This window comes from Phacochoerus africanus, chromosome 1, assembly GCF_016906955.1.
Source record: "Phacochoerus africanus isolate WHEZ1 chromosome 1, ROS_Pafr_v1, whole genome shotgun sequence".
Taxonomy (NCBI): Eukaryota; Metazoa; Chordata; class Mammalia; order Artiodactyla; family Suidae; genus Phacochoerus; species Phacochoerus africanus.
Genome location: NC_062544.1, coordinates 79,780,290 through 79,799,654, shown reverse-complemented (window position 1 = coordinate 79,799,654; position 19,365 = coordinate 79,780,290). Strand labels below are relative to the sequence as shown.

At 42.9% G+C, this 19,365-nt stretch overlaps 1 protein-coding gene across 3 annotated transcripts in view; it reads right to left on the bottom strand.

Moving 5' to 3' along the window:
- The window catches only part of CTNND2 (catenin delta 2), a 1,041,823-nt gene that overhangs the window by 18,934 nt on the left and 1,003,524 nt on the right, over positions 1-19,365 (bottom strand). For all 3 annotated transcript variants that reach the window (XM_047768122.1, XM_047768109.1, XM_047768114.1), the window contains one exon: positions 1,580-1,706. In XM_047768122.1, the coding sequence (XP_047624078.1) occupies positions 1,580-1,706 (127 nt within the window). The remainder of the gene's footprint in view (positions 1-1,579; positions 1,707-19,365) is intronic.

The following is a 19,365-nucleotide window of genomic DNA, read 5'->3' as shown; positions in this document are numbered from 1 at the left end:
GTAAACTTTTATGACAAACATCCTCAAGGACAGAGAGGCCACCCTGCTGGGGAGTGCTCTGTACCATGGCCTTTGGCAATGTAGTTCCAGAAATTATTGTTTTCTCAGCCTGAAGAGGGTAGCAAAGGGCAGGGAGAAATTCATCTTAAGAAAACATTTTTTTCTTAAATAAAATATAGGTGTGTGTGTGTGTGTCTGTGTGTGTGTGTGTGTGTGTGTGCATTCATATAGTTATTTATCCATCCTTCCTTCTCACAATAAAACCCAAAATGTAGAAATCGAGAAAAAATTTTAAAAACTTACAGGTTGAATAAAACAATAATAAAATCTATGCCACTTATATAGTAAGCAATGTGCTCATATTTTGCCTTTTTTCTTTTTTTCTTTTTAGGGCCACACTGGAGGCACATGGAAGTTCCCAGTCTAGGGATTGAATCTGAGCTGCAGCTGCCGGCCTACACCACAGCCACAACAATTCAGGATCCAGGCTGCATCTGCAACTTATACCACAGCAATGCCAGATTCTTAACTCATTAAACGAGGCCAGGGATTGAACCTACATCCTCATGGATACTAGTTGGGTTCTCTACCACTGAGCCACAACAGGAATGTCCATGTCTTTAGTTATTTTTTAATCTTGGGCATTACAGACATTGTAAATATGCACTATATATGTACATATCACATATTATATAAATATGTGATATGTATGTAAATATGTAAAATTACATAAATTGATTGAAAAAGAGTATAAAAGTAAGGTAGCTTTACAATTAATCAGAAAAGTTAGTTTAAAATTTAAGCAATAAGGATGAGGCAAGGGGGGAAGTCTAGGGGTAGGGAATTAAGAGGAACAAACTATCATGTACAGAACAAGTTACACGGATATATTATAAAACACAGGGAATAGAGCTAATATTCTATAACTGTAAATGGAGGATAACCTTTAAAAATTGTGGGTCATTCTATTGTACACCTGTGACTTACATAATATTGTACATCAACCCTACTTCAATAACAAAAATTGAAAAAGAATATGAGACAAAAATAGAAAAAAATTAACTTGAATGATTTATATGTTATAGTTGGCTATAATATGAATATATGACTGAATGATCTGCTGGTTTACGGGTGATAATAAAAAGCTCATCAGGTAAGGAACAGTAATGAAAGTCTGTGATAGATTACAACGCTATGTCTTTCTCAAGGAGGAAAGAGCCCGCCCTCTCTCCCCACTCTATTATTCCAATTATTATCAATAAAATGCCACCCAAACTATCTTAAGTTGGTAAAATGTCCATGAGAAACCCTGATTTGCAAACACCTGGCAGTCTTATTTATTCTTGATCCTCTCTGAATGCAAATCCAGGACATGCGACACCTGTTTGAGGTTTGAGAAATCTGTTAGAAAGATGTTTGTTCCACATCTGTGCATACATAACCCAAAGTCACCACCACTGGGAAAAGAAAACAGGTTAACTTGATATTTCTAGCAAATATCCGAATAGGGATGGCCCTCCTCTCTGTGGGGTCTGCTAAGGAGCCGGGAGGGTGGTCGTGGGCAGGGGGCCCCTCTTACCTGAGCGATTGTTGGGAGACACACGCACGGGGGAGATGGAGGGCGTGCGGGAGGAGGAGTAGGGTCTTTGCCGATCCCTCTCGATGGTTGAAGATGAGGCTACGAAGTGATACTGGGACCATCCATCCTGAAACAGACAGATGCTCCTGTTCAGTGTGGAAGGCAGAGTGATCCATCACCTCCTGACATTTGGAAGTTCCAAGCACCTGAAAAGCCTTTCCCGAGGCTGTTGGAGAGATCTCTGTTGGAGAGACCACCTGCTCCTCCAGTCTCCAGGTTAACAGAAAGGAGGGGAAAGTGAGCCCCTCCTGCTCCTTCCAGACAGCCTGACCCCCGGAGGGCCTGCTCTGAGCACTTGGCATCCTCCCCAAATGAGGAGTAGATGGTGTCTCTGCAAAACTGTTTGGCCTGAAGATTTTGAAGTGAAACTAGGACTCTCAGAATGACCCTGAAACTGTTTCTTTTTTGCCTACCTGGCTCCAGTTCTGTCTGGCTCTCTTTTTAACCACCTCCTATTTTTTTTTCAAAGTGTTTGCTCTTTCGTCCCCAGAACCAATCTGCTGGTGATCAGAAAGCGGAGACGCTGTCTCCCTTCTGGTTTCTCTCCCTCACACTGCTTCAGGCCTCCTTCGCTACCTCCCATGATGCCCCATCATCACCAGCTCAAGGCTTGACTGTTGTCCAGTTGTCACACCTAGGTTTCTGTGTTCTCTGATGTGCCCCAGGAATTATATTTTTCAATTTGGGCCACATTAAAAATGTATCTTTACCAATTAATCTTCCATTAACCTTCAACATATGAAAACCATATAGACACGTGATGGATCACTGAGTGAATTTAGAAAGCATAAAGAAGAAAGTAAAAATAGCCAACAAGGTAGTTCCCATTGTGGCTCAGCAGTAACAAATCCAACTGGTATCCATGAGGATGTGGGTTTGATCCCTGGCCTTGCTCAGTGGGTTAAGGATTAGGCATTGCTGTGACTGTGGTGCAGGCCGGCAGCTGCAGCTCTGACTTATCCCTAGCCTGGGAACTTCCATATGCCACACATGAGGCCCTTAAAAAAATAGCCAATAAGGAGTTTCCTGTTGTGGCTCAGCAAGATAAGGACCCAACATAGTTTCTGTGAGGATGTGGGTTCAATCTCTGGCCTTGCTATGTGGGTTAAGGATCTGGTGTTGCCACAAGCTGCAATGTAGGTTGCAGGTGCAGTTGGGATCTGACGTTGCTGTGGCATAGGCCAGTAGCTACAGCCCTAGTTTGACCCCTAGCTTGGGAACTTCCATATGCTGCAGGTACAGCCCTAAAAAAAAAAAAAAAAAAAGAAAGGAAAAAGGAAGAAAAGCCAACAAATCCACCCTCCTCCTCCCTGGAGAATTCCTGTTAAGATGTCACAGTATTTCCTTCCAGTCTTTTTTCCTCTTTAATTCAAATTTATTTTTAACAAAGCAAGATGTCAAATAGCATGGACGTTATAACAAGGAAAAGCAGAGACTTGCACCACCCCCGATTCCTACCTCACAGAGTCAACCATTTTCAACTCTTTTGGCTTTTTATTTTCCTGATAATGTCTAGACTTTTAGGGACTCAATGCTTTACAAAGAATCATTGCAGGGAATTCCCATTGTGGCGCAGTGGAAACAAATCCAACTAGGAATCATGAGGTTTCAGGTTCGATCCCTGGCCTTGCTCAGTGGGTTAAGGATCCAGCATCTGTGGTGTAGGTCACAGGTGTGGCTTGGATCTGGTGTTGCTGTGGCTGTGGCATAGGCTAGCAGCTGTAGCTCTGATTAGACCCTTAGCCTGGGAACATCCATATGCCGTTGGTTTGTCTCCCCCACCCCCCAAAAAAAGCAAAAAAAAGAAAAAAAGAAAAAAAAAGAATCATTGCAAACATAAATAAACAAAAGTTAATAAATGACTGAATTTATACTCATTTCAACATTTGTGTCCTTCTGTATCTAATTCTCATCATTCCATCACTCCTGCTTTATTTGCCTGGTATAATAAAGCCAAGATTAGAAGTATGTTATTTTAAAAATTATTATCTGGCACTTATGGAGTACTAACTACATGGCAAGATTTTTCTCAACAATACTATGGGCTGGATGCTATTATTATTCCCATTTTATAGAGGAAGAATCTGAGCCTTAGGAAGTTAACAGGCACGTCAAACAGTAAACAAGCAAAGACTCATGTTATTATTAAAATGTGGGATACTGAAAAGACAAAAACTCTTAAACTGAAAAGATACATGCACTCCAATGTTCATAGCAGCACTATTTTCAATCTCCATGACACAGAAGCAACCTAAATGTCCACTGACAGCTGAATGGATTCAGATGTGGTCCATATACACAATGGAATACTACCTTGCCATTACATAGAATAAAATAATGCCATTTGCAGAAACATGGATGGACCTAGAGCTGATTATACTAAGTGAAGTAAGACAGAGAAAGACAAATACCACATGCTACTGCTTATTTGTGAAATCGAAAACAATGATATGAATGAACTTATTTACAAAACAGAAATAGACTCACAGACATAGAAAACAAAGGTATGGTTACCAAACAGGAAATGGGTGAAGGAATAAATCAGGAGTCTTGGATGAACAAATATACACTACTTTATGGAAAATACATAAACAACAAGGAACCTATAACACGGGGACCTATATACAGTATTTTGTAATAACCTATAATGGAAAAGACTGAAAAAGAATATATATATACAGTCATATATACATAGTCATGTAGTGATATATATATATATCACATTGCTGTACATCTGAAACATTATAAATCAGTAAAAATGTGCCATATTGATAAGTACCTGAAAGCAAGGTGAGGGGTCAAGGAATGCCAGTGGAAGGTGCTGGCATTGCTATTTGACAGCAGGTGGTTGGGCAAGTGCCCTGAGTTAATGCTGTAGCAGGAACCTGGGAGATGACAAGAAGCCAGACACTGGAGACACAGGTCTGAGTTTCCAAGCCAAGAGAAGAGCAGATGTGAAGGCTTTGGGGTGGGAAAGGCCTTGCCTAATGTGAGAGCAATGGAAAGTCTCTATGACTGACGGGGGGTGAGCAAAGGGACCAGGAAGAAGCCTTCTGACATTTGAGGGGAGAGTAGAACCGAAATGGGAAGACCAGTTAAGGAGCTTTTCCCCTAGTGAGAGGGAGAGATGACCCTGCTTGGGGTGGGGTGGGGTGGCTGGGTGGTGAGCAATGGGCAGATTTAGCATCTGTGTTGGAAGGATTTGCCCATGCCTCGGCTACTGAGGCTGGGACAGGAACCCAGCCTGATCCTAGTGCTGCTTGTAGGAACAACAGGGACTGGAGGTGCCATATACTGAGACAGGGTATACTGGAAGAGGAGAGGCTTGAGGAGGTGAGATCAACCCCACCACGGGGGATGTGTTGGGCTAAAGATGCCTGTTGGGCATGAAAGAGAAGATAGAGAATAAAGTGGAATCTGAAAACTGGAATTTCAGGGGAGAACTTCAAAGCTAGAGGTAAAATTTTGGGGTTTGATATATAGACCTCATTTAAAGCTAAGAGAAGGGATGGAAACCTTGCAGGTGAAAGCAAATAGAAAGCAGAGGTCACAGGACTGAGTCCTGGAAGACTCAAATATTTAGAAGGTATGGAAAGCAGGAGAAAATTCAAAGGACACTGAGAGGGACACTGAGAGTGAACTGGGAGCAGAATCAGAAGGATGTGATGTCAGGCAAGACCAGGAAAAAAGATACAGAAAGGAGGAGACCAGCTGAATAATAAGGAGGACCAAGAACAGACTGCTGGCCTTGGGAAGATGGGAGTCACTGGGATAAAAGTACTGGGACAAAAGTAATTTCTTTGGTCAGGTTGGTGAATCTCTAACTCAGGTAGGCTCAAAAGATAGTAAGAATTGATGGAGGGGAAATGGTGAGTATAGACAGCCTTTGGCAAAGGCTTATTATTAAGGGGAGCAGAGAAATGGGGCTTGAAGAGATGGAACGACCAAGAGATGTTTTAATAGATCACCTGGAAGAGGTTGCAGCATTTCATAGGCTGATAGGGATGACTCAACACAGAGGAGGAGAAACTTCGGATGCAGGCAAGAGAGGGAATTCATCGAACAGTGGTGTGATTGGCTATGGAATCAGGAGAGAAAACAGACAGGCTTTCCAGTCACAGATGCAGTGAGGAGATGGGTATCGGGTGATGGGACTATGAGGTTGCCCTGTTTTGTTTTCTTACATTTTCTGGAGGTGGAGGGGATGAGAAGTGAGGTCATCTGCTGAGAGGGAGAAAGCTGGAGTTTAAAGGATAGAATAGGAGAGAGGAAGGGAGGGAAGAGGAAGGCAGAGAGGAAAAAGTGTGAAACAGTTCCTGAGGTAAGTGGGGAGCAGGTTGACAATGGCCAGGTAGTCTGGTGGCCAAGTACTGAAAGGTGACATGAGGCTAGTGGCAATGAATTCAACATGAGAAGACAAAACCCCATGGTGGCTTGTTTCTCTCCAGTCCTGTTCAGCTGCCCTGGAGCAAGTGTAAGACAGAGATGAAATTGGATGGGGGTGGTCAGAGAAGTGACTTGGAAGGAGACAGGGACAAGGGGCTGCAAAGGGCAAGTCATGGAAGCCCTTTCTATGAAAGTCATGGAATCTAAGCTGAGTAGAGAGGAAAGTGAGGATGTGAGGGAGAAGATGGAGGATGAACACCAGTCAGTAGATGGAGGATCCATTAAGACTCACAGACTATTGGACTGGGGGCCCTTCATTGATGCTAGGGGTTTCCTTGAGGGAGGAGAGAGAAGAACATTCTGGAAAAGGCAAAGAAGAGTGAGGAAGATATCCACTCCACCTCCAAGCCTAGCAACGTGGAAGAGGAATGATGCTTGGAGGATGATGCTTAGATTCCATTGGGAAATGAAAGGCCACCAGGTGAGAGGGCTGCTCGGGGTGAGGGGGGCTGTCCTCAGGGGCAGTGGGTGTCAGAGCATGAAGACTGAAAAAAGAAGGGGTGTGTAATGGCTAACAGAGGGTTTTACTGATAGCAGACTGCGTGTTAGAGGGGAAAGGGCGGGAGGTGGGTAGGAGAAAGGGGGATTACTAGGCAGATTAGTGGCTTCTTAGATCCTCTGAAGTGAGAAGAGTCCAAAAATGATGGTGACTCAGGAGTCGTGGGCAGCTGGTGGTGACTGAGGTTAGGAGGGACTAAGGGCAAACAGCTCAAACCTCCTCAGGGGCAGGTGGGAGTCATGGGAGAGGTAGGTATCAGGGCAGGAGGAGAAAAATGTAGTCTCCACAGGAACTCAGATCATCTTCCTTCAGTCCTCTGAAGACACGGAAGGTGCAGTCTTCTAAAAGCACATCTAGTTATTTCCAAAGTGAATGGACCCATTACTCATTAAAACAATTATTTAAACTGCTCTAAAGAGATTCTTTTCTTCTGAAGGGAATGCTTTGTTGAAAGCAAGAATCCTTCCACGTGACCAAACAGAGGCAGATCATTTTAGTTTGTCTCACTTGCAATTTAGAAGATATATTTTGGGGGTATGAGGAAACTGCTTTAATCAAAACTTTGGCTTCTTTGATCTTGAAGAAGTAGTGATTTTCTGTATGTTATTAAAGGTGGGCAAGGTACCTCAAAATATTGGCTAGTTTCTGATATGTTCCAAGACCTAAGGTGACACCATAAATATGGCTTAACTCTAGGATGAGTTTACTTGGCAAGTAGCACTGAATTTCTCAGCATCTCACTTTTAACACAGGTGAATGGCAAGATGTCTGCTCAGCATTTCAGAACTGATGATGCTTAGATTCCACTGGGACCATGTAAGTACTTACAGCTCTGGAAGTGTTAGGAAAGTGGATAGAATAATCAAACTGCTTATGATGGAGGAAACTCTTATAAAAAGCACCCCCAAAAGCTTTGGCATCTTTCATACAACCCATTTCTGAGAACACAAATGTGTGACAGAGATGAATCTTGCAGGTGACTTGTTGGAGGGTGAGGAGACTGGTGGACATCTGAGACTGACAGTATGCTAGAGGCACCGAGAATGCCGCCCCTGAGCCAGACACCTCTGCTGACTGTAGGCATGTGTTCCCAGAAACTCTGAAGGGAGGTGGGAGAGGGGAGGCTTAGTGAGCAGGGCAGAGTGGAAACCCAGTTAAGCCTCTTGATTAGAGCTGTTTCTTGAGCCACAGCTTGGGAGCCCCTGGAGAAGCAAGAAACGTGACCTGGTGGCTGCTCCATCTCCATTTTCCTCCTCACTGACTGATGCAGAGGGAACGATGGAAGGATCAAAACAAGGAACTCCAACCCTGCTACAGTCACCAGTGCCCGGAAGGGACCTCAGTTTTAATTCTCCTGACACATCCTTCCACACATCATGAAAATAGTGTCACCTCAGATGCCAGAGCCCAGGGTACAGATGAGTTAGCACCCATTTCAGCAATGGTGACTCATTGCCTTGGAGGGGAGATCTCATGACCCCTGACATCTCCTACCACACAAAATTTTTAGTCATTCAGCTGAAAAAAAAATTTGCTTTTCCAAAGAAGAAAGAACAGGAAGATATAGTTTCTTAGGGAAAGTTATTGCTGAGACAAGATTCCTTTTAGTCAACTAGATATGGACATACTGTTTATCTAGTCAACTGGCGATCATAATTTTTATTCATTTACTTCCCACTGTCACTCAGAAAGACTTGAAGGTGGTGTACACACAACTGGGGCACACACCTTTTAAATCATTATTTGCCTCTTTGCTGACGATTTTTTCTCCTTACCATTTAACTCACTGCAGACCAGAAGCTCTTCCCTGAATTCTATTCTATTGGCCATTTAACCATAGTTCCTTCACACCATCCCTTTGGATTCTAGGGGTGAGATAAGAAAGCATGGGAAGGAAACAGAATGAAGAATAGCTGTAGTAACTAGGGAAGGACCGTTAATCCTCAATATTGATGATAAAGAACTCTTTTAATGTCTATTTTTCACCTCTGGCAGAATGACCTCGAAGTTGCGCCCTTCAGCTCAAGACCCGCCAAGCTGTCAAAAATGTGATATGATATCTGCACCTCAAATTGGCTTTTATTTTTAACACATTAAACTTAAAACTAGAGGTTGTTAAATTGTTCCAAGTATATAGAGATAGAAATCCAAAAGAGAAGTTCAAAGTCATTGAACTTTAAATTGCCACCAGAAGTAATCTGATTTTCTTTATCTTACCCTTTTACTGTCCTTCCACTAGTATCAGCTTCTGTGGGAAAGTTCTTGGCGTGTTTCCTTATGAAATTGTTTTATTCCCCAAAGCTATTCTCATCTGCTTTGGTACTTTCAGTGGTCCAGAGAGGACGGGAATCAAGGTAACTTTCTTCATAGCCTCAGGACCACTGGGTCCTCATGGTGTGTCTACATGGTGGTCACTATTTCCTATAGACCTTCCCCTTAAGTATTTGCATATTTTGAGATCCTTGAATTTATAATTATCTCCATTTTATACACACACACACCATCCCATAAACATCTCCATGAAAACCGTGGTACTGAACAGACATCCATGGACAGAACTCAGCTGAAGAGACTAAGTGGCTTTTGGACCTATCTGCATGAGGTTACTACATCACGTATTCACCCTGTAGCCTCTTATTCTGGAAACCATGTAGGATGAGCACGTGAATGTTTTAGGTTTGTGTGTAAAGCATGAGCTAGAGCTGTTTGTCGAAATTGCTTTCACCTTGGGTCTCTTTGATGATAAAGAGGTAGAGTCAGACTGCTGTCAGAATCAGCCTTTCTCTTCCAGGATCCATTAGAATTACAATGACCGGTCAGTTCTGTCTTGGTTTATTTTTTTTTTCCCATAAATTAAGGGCAAAATGACTCAGTCAACTTGGGGAGTTTTAAATATGGTCCTGCCTGGGCCTCAGGCCCTGAGATTCTGTTCAGATTGTTCTGAGTAGGGTCTGGTCATCAGTATTTTCGAAAGCTCCCAGGTCAAGTTAATGAATAGCATGGCTGGAACCACTGGCTGGGGTTTCTGTGCATAGATGGCAGTGACTAGCAGGGATACAGAATATGTTTTACAGGGCTGAGTCCTAGGGGGGTCTTTAGGTCACTGAATCCATTTGGGAATACCAGATAAGGCATTCCCAAAGTTGACTTCCACTGGGGCAAAAACAGGTCTCCACTCAGAGCAGAGAGGTGCCCCCACATGCTGAGCCCCAATCACACCTGATCACCCAGCCATCACAATGGGATTCAGTTTCACAAAAATACCTCTGATCAGGTCTCTCTGAGACCTGACATAGCATTCTGTTTCTATCTGTCAAAGCTTACTTATCCTGCCCATTCTGTGCTAGGTAAACAAGAGGCAGGCGACACATGTTCATTAAATCACTATTGCTAAATGAAATAAGCCTCTAAGGTTCAGGGGAGCTTTTAGCAATGCTGCTATGGTTTTCTTTGGCTGCTGTGAACAAAATGCTATGACCTCACACTTCCATTTGCTTCAGGCCTGTCTGTCTGCCCAATTGTGAGGCAGGGCTGGACCTTGTTTATTTCCAAAGCCCCAATATCTAGCAACACAGAGGTGCCTAATAAATGAAGCAAGTTGGAGGCAATGAGTTAAGATGGCCACATTAATTATTTTAAATGTAATACAATTAATGTCATAGCCTTAATGATGCCTCTACAGTCCTGACACGCCATTGTTCTATAACAAATGAAGCTTATCAGAGCCTTACAATTTTTTAAAAAATTTAGCTCGGAGCAACCTCATCAGTATCATCTGCTGCTGTTGGCACATCTGTCCTTTATGACATACTTACTGTTGGGCTGTAGGCAGTGTTAGTTTAGGTAAAAGAGTACCCAAGAAATAAAAGAAAAAAGAAAAAAAGTTGCCCACAGCTTGCTCTCAGCTCCCCATGTTTCAATGTGAGGTATATAAAATTGCTTCCTCTTTAACCAATCTTGTAAAAAATTCTGGAGCATCGCTGTACCTGCCACGTCTGGCCCTGGACTGGCACTGATTCCATTCACAGCTCTCAGACCACGTACCTCATGCATCCCTTCCCTCCAGTCTCTACTGCTTCTTGCATTCTGCAGCTTAGAAAACACGAGCCCCTGTCCACAGCAAATACACTCAGTTCTCCCCAAACACAATCCTTAGGAGAGCCGGGAACAAAAGAGGAGAAGGTCCAATTTCCTTTAGGGTTGGGTACAGGAGCCCACACCTGCTTTGAGGTGTGGAATGTATCCCCTGGACTGAATAAGCCAGTTTCTTCCAGAGGGGTCAACTTTTGGGATTGTTACTGGGCAGGGAACGCTACTGACCAGAGTCACTGCCTGGAGAGCGTGCCAACAGGAGGTATGCAGAGCATTTGGGTGTTTTGGAATGAAAAGGAGCCACATGGGACACCAGGACCTCCAGAGAGCATCCTGTCCCTGTCACTGAGCATGGGAGTGGGTCCCGCCCTCAGTGTTGGATCAGAGAAGGGACAGAGAAGGACGGTGCCAGCTGGAGGAGGAGGGAAAAGAGATCTGGGAGAGACTTGTTCAATCTGTGTAACAAAGAGCTTAAAGTGAAAGTGGAGAGGAAGAGTAAATATCTCAAGAGCTGCCGGAAAAATCTGGGGATGAGAGAATCTAGAGGAAAGGGGTTAAATACCAAATCCTCATCAATGTGCTTCATGAGATGTGCTGAACAGCACCCAGGATTTCAAGTTACTTGAGTTGTGACCTCTGACCTCTGGAAGAGGCACACTTTAGTGACTAGACAATGAGGGGGTGGCAAGTGACAAAATTAGTGAATATCTACAGCTATGATGATAAGTTAAATGGGGAGATTCCCGTTTCTAGTTCTGTTGCCAAAGTGAGTTTGGGAAGTTTTAGCTTGTATACTTAGAACTTAGACATAACAATTTTTTTTCTAGTGATAAGTGACGTCTTTGGCTTGGACAAAACCTTCAATAAATAATTAACCTCGAAAATGGAGAAGAGTTATTTCTGCTGAGGATATGAGTTGGCACTCAAAATAAATACGAGGACACTGTTAGCCATAGTTGTTTTTTCTTTACTCCCTTTTAAAATAGCTCGGAACTTCCTTAATCTGATAAAATTTTGTTGGCATCGAAACAGTAGGCGTACAGAGTCTATTTAGTTCTGAAGTAACAAATACAAGTTTTTCTGTGTTAGCTGTCCTTGAAGGCTCTCGGCCCATAAAGCGTGTCAATTTTAATTTGCTATGAGTGACTTGAGATACGAAGAAAGTGTGGAGAAAATCCTTGGGGGCTTTTAGCAACCCAAGTTCAACCCGCTTATTCAACCTAGAACACTTACAGCTTGTACTTGCAACCACTAACAGGACTTCATCAGGAACCTATTTTTCAAATAGAAATTAAAGCCTGCTTTGTTGTCATCCACTAAAAAAAGGTAACCAACTAAAACCTTTCTCACTTATGAACAACTGGATTGCTCAAAATTGTGCCTGTTTTCTAGTCATTTTAAAGTGGAATAAACCAATTGATGTAATCACATGAAGCAGAGAAAGAAACGATTCCAAATTAGTGGTAGTTATGCAAACATCCTCCTTATTTCACTAAATGGTGTTACAGAGAAAAAAATGAAAGTCCAATAACCACAGTCTGTGTGACTGAAGACCAAGCCAGATTTTGCCTGTTGATGACACCACAGTTCCTCTTTGCTATAATAAAACAAGCTTCCATCTACTTTTAAGGTAAACTGTTTGTTAGAAGATTCATTAAAACTAATTCCATCAACAATTCCAAAAGCTATTGGAGTTAAATATTTAAACTAAATCTTAAGGGCCAAAAGGGAGTATTCGCAGTTTAATGCAGAAATAAATACCACCTGACATACGGGTTACTTTCATTAGTTTGTTTCAGCTCTGGTGCTTCTAATGAAATTTAATTAAATTGATTGGGCTACTTAAAGGTACAGTACATGTGAGGCTAAAAGTCTTCTGCAATACCTACCACCTTTTAAAAGTAAATACTGAGTATATCCCTTTCAGGAATTCAATTTACTGCCATTGGACTAATTCTAAAGAAACGATATCACTGAGAAGAGTTGACAAGTTGGGAAGAAACGTTGATAATCTGGTTATCGTTGTTAATTGGTACCAAATGGAATGCTGAGAACCACCAGGAAATTGAAATAAGACCAGCCAGCTCAGGATGATTTTTTACCAATGACCTTTGTGCTCCAATTAGTACTGCAAAGTTAGATTCAGGATGAAATTGAACAAAGTCTAGTCTTCAGGTTGACAAATTCAAATATCTGGCTTCTAGTATTGAGCTGACATCTGAAAAGCCAAGTATTTTACATCTGTCCTCATCAGCAATCAATAAGTTCAAACTCATCCTGGGTACCAACCACATTCCATGATGCTTCAGAAAGCCTCAAATCACGGACATGGACAGTCACTGCCCTCTGCTAAGCTTAAAGTCTGGGCAGGAGGGTGGGCTACATGGCTGTATCTGTGTAACAAACATTCATAAGTACCTAGCCATTGGCTGGGCATAGGGGCAAGAACAGAGAAAGAGGTAAGCATGGCTCCTCAGGGGAAGAGAAAAGGGAGGTGGATTTTTTCTTTTCTTTTTCTTTTTTTTTTTTTTTTGCTTTTTAGGGCTGCACTTGCAGCATATGGAAGTTCCCAGGCTGGGGGTCAAATTGGAGCTGTAGCTGGTGGCCCATGCCACAACCACAGCAACTTAGGATCCAAGCCACGTTTGTGACCTACACCACAGCTCACGGCAATGCTAGATCCCTAACCCACTGAGCAAGGCCAGAGATTGAACCCATGTCCTCATGGATACTAGTCAGGCTTGTTTCCGCTGAGCCACTGGGAACTCCAGCAGACAGACTTTTAATGTAGGGTTACATCACCTCACATTTCTGATAAAAGCCATGAAGAAAAAGTACAGGTTATGATGAAGGAGCTTTACTGGCCTTGGAGAGAAGGGTTTCCTTAAGGAAGTGACAAATTGAGATAGAAATCGCTAGGCTTGGCGGGAGAGGGAGGAAGGCATTCTTGGTTTCAAATGAACTTCACTCATGCAGTGCAAAGGCCCTGAGGTTGGCACAGCCTTGAGTCTGCAAGGAAGAGCAGGTGGAAAAAGGAGGGCAGTAGTGGCTGAAACAACGTGATTGAGCTTAGAGAAAAGGGTAAGAAACTGTGAGAAACTGAAGGTTACTGAGGGGTCAGGAGGCTGAGCCAGATAGATTTAGGTTTATAAATGTGTATTCTGAGTGTTAGACAAAAAGAGACTGAGGACAGTGAAGCATATTCTACACAACCAATCAAGCATCAGTTGTGTCAGAACTGGGAGAAGATGATGATGAAACTAAAGTTGGGAGAGGAAGTTGGATCTGAGAGATATTCAGGAAACAGAATCAACAGAGCTCAGTGCTACAGGTAGTGAGTTAAGGAAGATGGAGGTATTAACTGTGTAACTGCAAGATTTCTGCAAAGAAAAACCAAATGTGTTAGGTGCTATTTACTGAGATGGACAACAATGGAAGAAGAGTACACTTGGGGATATTGAGAGCTATATGTTAGATGTGTGGGTGGTTAGGGCTTGTGAGTTCAGTGGAGATGTGACATAGGTAGTTGTAGCCAAAAAGAAACACAAGAGGATGGTTCTAAGAGGTATCATGAGACAAGGAGTGTGAGACAATGGGCATTTTATAGGACCAAGAGGAAAATCCCATCTGATGTGTATTTATATTATCATTATTTCTTTTTTTGCTTTTCAGGGCTGCACCTTCAGCATATGTAAGTCCTCAGGCTAGGGGCTGAATCAGAGCTGCAGCTGCCAGCCTACACTACAACTCATAGCAATGCCGGATTGTTAGCCCACTAAGCAAGGCCAGGGATGGAACCCATGTCCTTGTGGATACTAGTTGGATTCGTTACTGCTGAGCCACAACAGGAACTCCCCTTATATTTTTGATGCTACATATTTTACCAGTAGTAAATCTGTCATATGGTTAAATGGGTCACTGCTGGGGAGCCCAGCATGGCTGGCTCTTAGGGGAGCGCATGGCTACTGTGAGTTCATTAGGCTTTATCATAGAGACGTGCTGACAGCATGTCATGGGCATGGCTCTGGGACAGGGCATGTGGCAACAAGGAGAAACATCTGCAATGTCTCCACATTCTAGAACTTTATCACTTCTTCCCTTGGTTACTACTAGTGTTTATATTGCTCAGTGTGCATCAGTGAATGCTGTGGGCATCAACATCTTGTCTTTCATTTTCCCAGTTTGTAATAGAAACTCTGCTTTTCACCTTCCCAGACTTCTTTGCTGGGAAATTGGGCCATGTGACTATGATCCGATGTATTTCCAAAGGCATGGCCCCTAGAAGAAAAAGAAATGCCCTCCATCACCCTTTTCTACAGGAATGGGGACAGGTTGAGGGTCAAGGTGGAGAATGCGGGTGAGGGCAACACTCCAGAGCTGGTGACCATTGAGTTTGAAGGAGCCAAAACCCTGGTCCAGGAGGCATGATATCAGTCCTGGTCAATTACACTCAGCCTCTTACATGAGAGGGTGTGATCAGCGAAATGATGCCCCCCCACCCCAAGATATCCATGTCCCAATTACCCAGACCAGTGACAGGCTACCTGATGTGGCAACTGGAACTCTGTAGATGGGATTAAGTTAAAGATCTTAAAAGAGGAAGATTACTATGAATTATCTGAGTGGACCCAATGCAACAACAAAGGTCCTTAAAGAAAGATGCAGAAGGGTGGCATTTAGAGAAGGTAATGTCGCCATGGAAGCAGGGAAAGAAAATCAAAGAAATTAGGCCACTGGCTTACAAGACGGAGGAAAGGGGCTACTAGCCAAGGAGAGCAGCAGCCTCTATAAGCTGGAAAAGGCAAGGAAATGGATTCTGAAGGGAGGGGGCGCATCCAGGACCAACACTTCGATTTCAGCCCAGTGAAAGCCAGTTTGGACTCTTGACCTCTAGAACTGTAAGATCATGAATTTGTGTTTTTTTCAGCCACTACATTTGTTGTAATTTGTTAATGTAGCAATAGGAAACTAAGAGAGGGCAATTCATTTCTAACTGTTCTAAAGCCATGTCCCTTTGGGGTTTACTAGACACAGTTGATTAGACTTGTGGATGACTTTTTTTCTCAGCCAGGCCCATGGCACATGGAAGTTCCTGGGCCGGGATCCAACCATACCAGAGCAGTGACCAGAGCCACAGCAACGACAATACCAGATTCTTTAACCACTGGGGCACTGAGGACCTCCTAGACTTGTGGACAACTTTAGATGATTAAATACCTGTGATAAGGTACTGTGACAGGATGTTAATATAATTTTCTTCTATTGTCTATGGTTTGGCTAAGGTCCCAAAACAGGGAATAACAGATGCCCCTTTGTTCTACTTCCTCAAAGTAAAGAATTAGATCCATTCATAGTTGTGAAAGTGGAGGACAAAATAAGATTCTGCAGTATTAATACAGGACCCATCTCCAGATCATATGAGATTAGGCTGAGAATTCACTACAGGGTGGAAGATGGCAGTGAGAGGGCACCCTTGCAGGCAGTCAAGGGGCTTGGCATCCCCCATCCTCCCTCTCCTGACGTCTGGGAAGTGAGCTCCTTCTGCCTGACCATGGGCTCCCTAGAGCTTGGGGGCTGCAGGGAGGAGGTTGCAGAGACTGGTGTGTGCAGTACCTTTAGCAGGATGAGGCACAGACTCAGTGATGCAGGTGGACCTATCACAGAGCTTGAGAAGCTTAGGTTTCAGGCCTGTTCACTGCATGGGCCCTTGCAAAGCCTATAGGAAATTTGATATTCATAAAGCATGTGCTCCTTCTTAAGCAGGATTTTAAGCTACAGGACACAAAATCTATATGCGCTTGAGTCTGTGCACAGAGGAGTGATTGAAGCCTGAGATGAATGGAGAGCTCAGAGCAGTTAGCTGGAGGAGGCCAGGTCCAGGCTGGTGGTCCTCAGTTGAGGGTTGATACCTCTGAGCAAACCACTTCACTGCCCCCGAGAAGAAGCCAGCATGTGGGTACCTGTCATAGGCAGGGTATTCCAGTGCCAGGTCATAAGCACACAGGCCAGGCTCTCTCCTCCCTGCCAATCCCTCTTCCCTTCCAGAGCCTGGTAGGAGGGAGTGGGGCACTGGGATATAGGAAGGAACAGCTTATGAAAAGGGGAGGAGATGGAAAGAGGAAAAGAGAAGAAACTGATCATATTATTTCTGCCCAAGATAATCAAGACTCTGTTAGGCATAGCTCATCCCATCTACAGGGATCTGCCGGAAAAGGAGGGGTGAATTTGAGTTAACTGCCCAAAATAAGTAACAAGAATGGTGGTATATTTACATGAGACTTATTGAATTTTTCTTAATTTAAAAAGAGACATGCAACCAATGTTCATAGCATCACTATTTAGAATAGCCAGGACATGGAAGTCACATAAATATCCACTGACAGAGGAATGGATAAAGAAGATGTGGTATACACATACAGTGGAATATGTCAGCCATTAAAAAGAATGAAATAATGCCATTTGCAACAACATGGATGAACCCAGAAATTATTATACTAAGGGAAGCAAGTCAGTCAGAGAAAGACAAATATCATATAATATCACTTATACGTGGAATATAAAACAATTATACAAATGAACTTATCTACAAAACAGGAATAGACTCACAGACACAGAAAACAAAGGTATGGTTACCAAAGGGGAAAGAAGGGGGAGAAAGGATAAACTGCGAATTTGGGATTGAAAGATATACCCTACTATATATAGAATACATAAACAACAAGGACCTACTGTATAGCATGGGAAACTATACTCAATACCTTGTAATAAGCTATAATGGAAATGAATATGAAAAATAATATTTACATATATATATAAGTGAATCACTTTGCTGTACTTTTTTTTTTGGTCTTGTAGGGCTGCATATGGAACTTCTGAGGCTAGGGGCTGAATCGGAGCTACAGCTGCCAGCCTACACCACAGCCTCAGCAACTTGGGATCTGAGCTGTGCCTGCCACCCACACCACAGCTCATGGCAATGCCAGATCCTTAACCAAGTGAGTGAGGCCAGGGATCAAACCTGTGTCCTCCTGGATACTAGATGGATTTGTTACCGCTGAGCCACAATGGGAACTCTTGCTGGACACTTTTAACACAACATTGTAAATCAATACTTAAAAAAAAAAACAACTTGTGAGTTTTCTAAATCCTGATTCAATACTCTTTCTTTGCCTCTGGGGTATTTTTGAAGGTTTTGATTTGCAACGTTATGGGTAAAGCCTTGTGGGAAAGTGGAGGCAAAAAGGAAACATTCAGTTTGGGCACTGCTCACTAGGGTTTTCCCCAACTTGGAGAGCCAATCCAACAACAGCTGTTACTTAGTCACTTCTTGTTTAGCAACTACCATGTGCATCGATTTCCACTTCTGCACAATTGATTTTTGCTTCTGTTCCCATTTGTGCCTTTGTTTTTGGATGGGTATCATATGATGAGTGTCTGAGAACTGTCTCTGAGAGGTCAGGGGACCTCATGAAGGAAGACCTTATTTGTCGATACAAAAATCAACACAAAAATGCCCAGATTTAAGGACGAGACAGTATCATTGCTGAGTTTAACCTCAGCCTTTTTGTTTCCTACCCCAGTGTGACATCCAGTGATTTAGAAAAGAAAGAACTTGAGGAGCTATAATCATAAGTCGTGAGGACACTGGACTCAGGTCATTTAAGAATCTGGCCCAAAGTCCTCACGCCCTTCCAGTCGTCTTGTGGTGAAGAATTTTCTGGCACAGGAGAAAGATTAATAAATTCCTGGTAAGAAATTTCCTTGATAAAATGACAGCTCTACATTCAGTCGTTTAATTTATTTCTATAGAGGATTTACTGCTTTTCCATAACCATCTTAGATACTCGCCAAGTAAAAATCTATTAATTCTCGAAACGGCAACATGCTAAAGTGAGTATGAAAGTATTTCCCACCCTTCTTGCTGCAAAGCTTAAAGATCAACATTTTGAATTTTGACTAGTTGTGTTTCTCTCCTTGACAATATTTAAAAATATATTTCTTGTCCTCACTGAATCCAGGATTGATTTTTAAATGTCCAGCAGGTGAGGGTGATGAAGAGATGTTCAACATGAACCATGACCTTCAGTTTATAGCGATCAGGACCACTGGCTCCTCCAGGCATAGACGCCAGCCTTCCGGAAGCAGCCAAAGACCACACAAGAGCCATGTCTTGTCTCTTATCTGCTGTGGTTTGGACATTTGAAGAGATCTGCAGGCCTTCTTTCCCTATCCATAATTACTTATTGATTTCTTGTTTTGTGAGTGCAGTGATGGCAAGGGCCAATGAAATGAATACCAGGGCAGTAAGAAAGGAGAGTCTGGTGTGATTCAGGCTGTGAAGGACATGATTCTGCTCCCATCAAAGCTCATTATACACTGGCTAAATGATCCCTGCAACCTGGGAGTCTATCTTCCAGACAATAAAAGGAACGACATTTAAAGATGAGTTTTATGTTTTGTTTCCCTCATCTGAATGTCAATAGTGAATGAAGTATCTCTATTCAGTGAAACACAACCTTATTCGGTTTCAAGTGCAGGCTGTTTGAGACACCTTCTTTTTGAGACACAAGCCCACTGTGCAAGAGCCCAATGTTTTCACATGAGAGGTGGGAGGTGGCAGTGGGGGGCTGGGGGTGGTGCTACAGGAACACAACTGTAGACACATGGGGCCATGACTTTTAGGATGAGA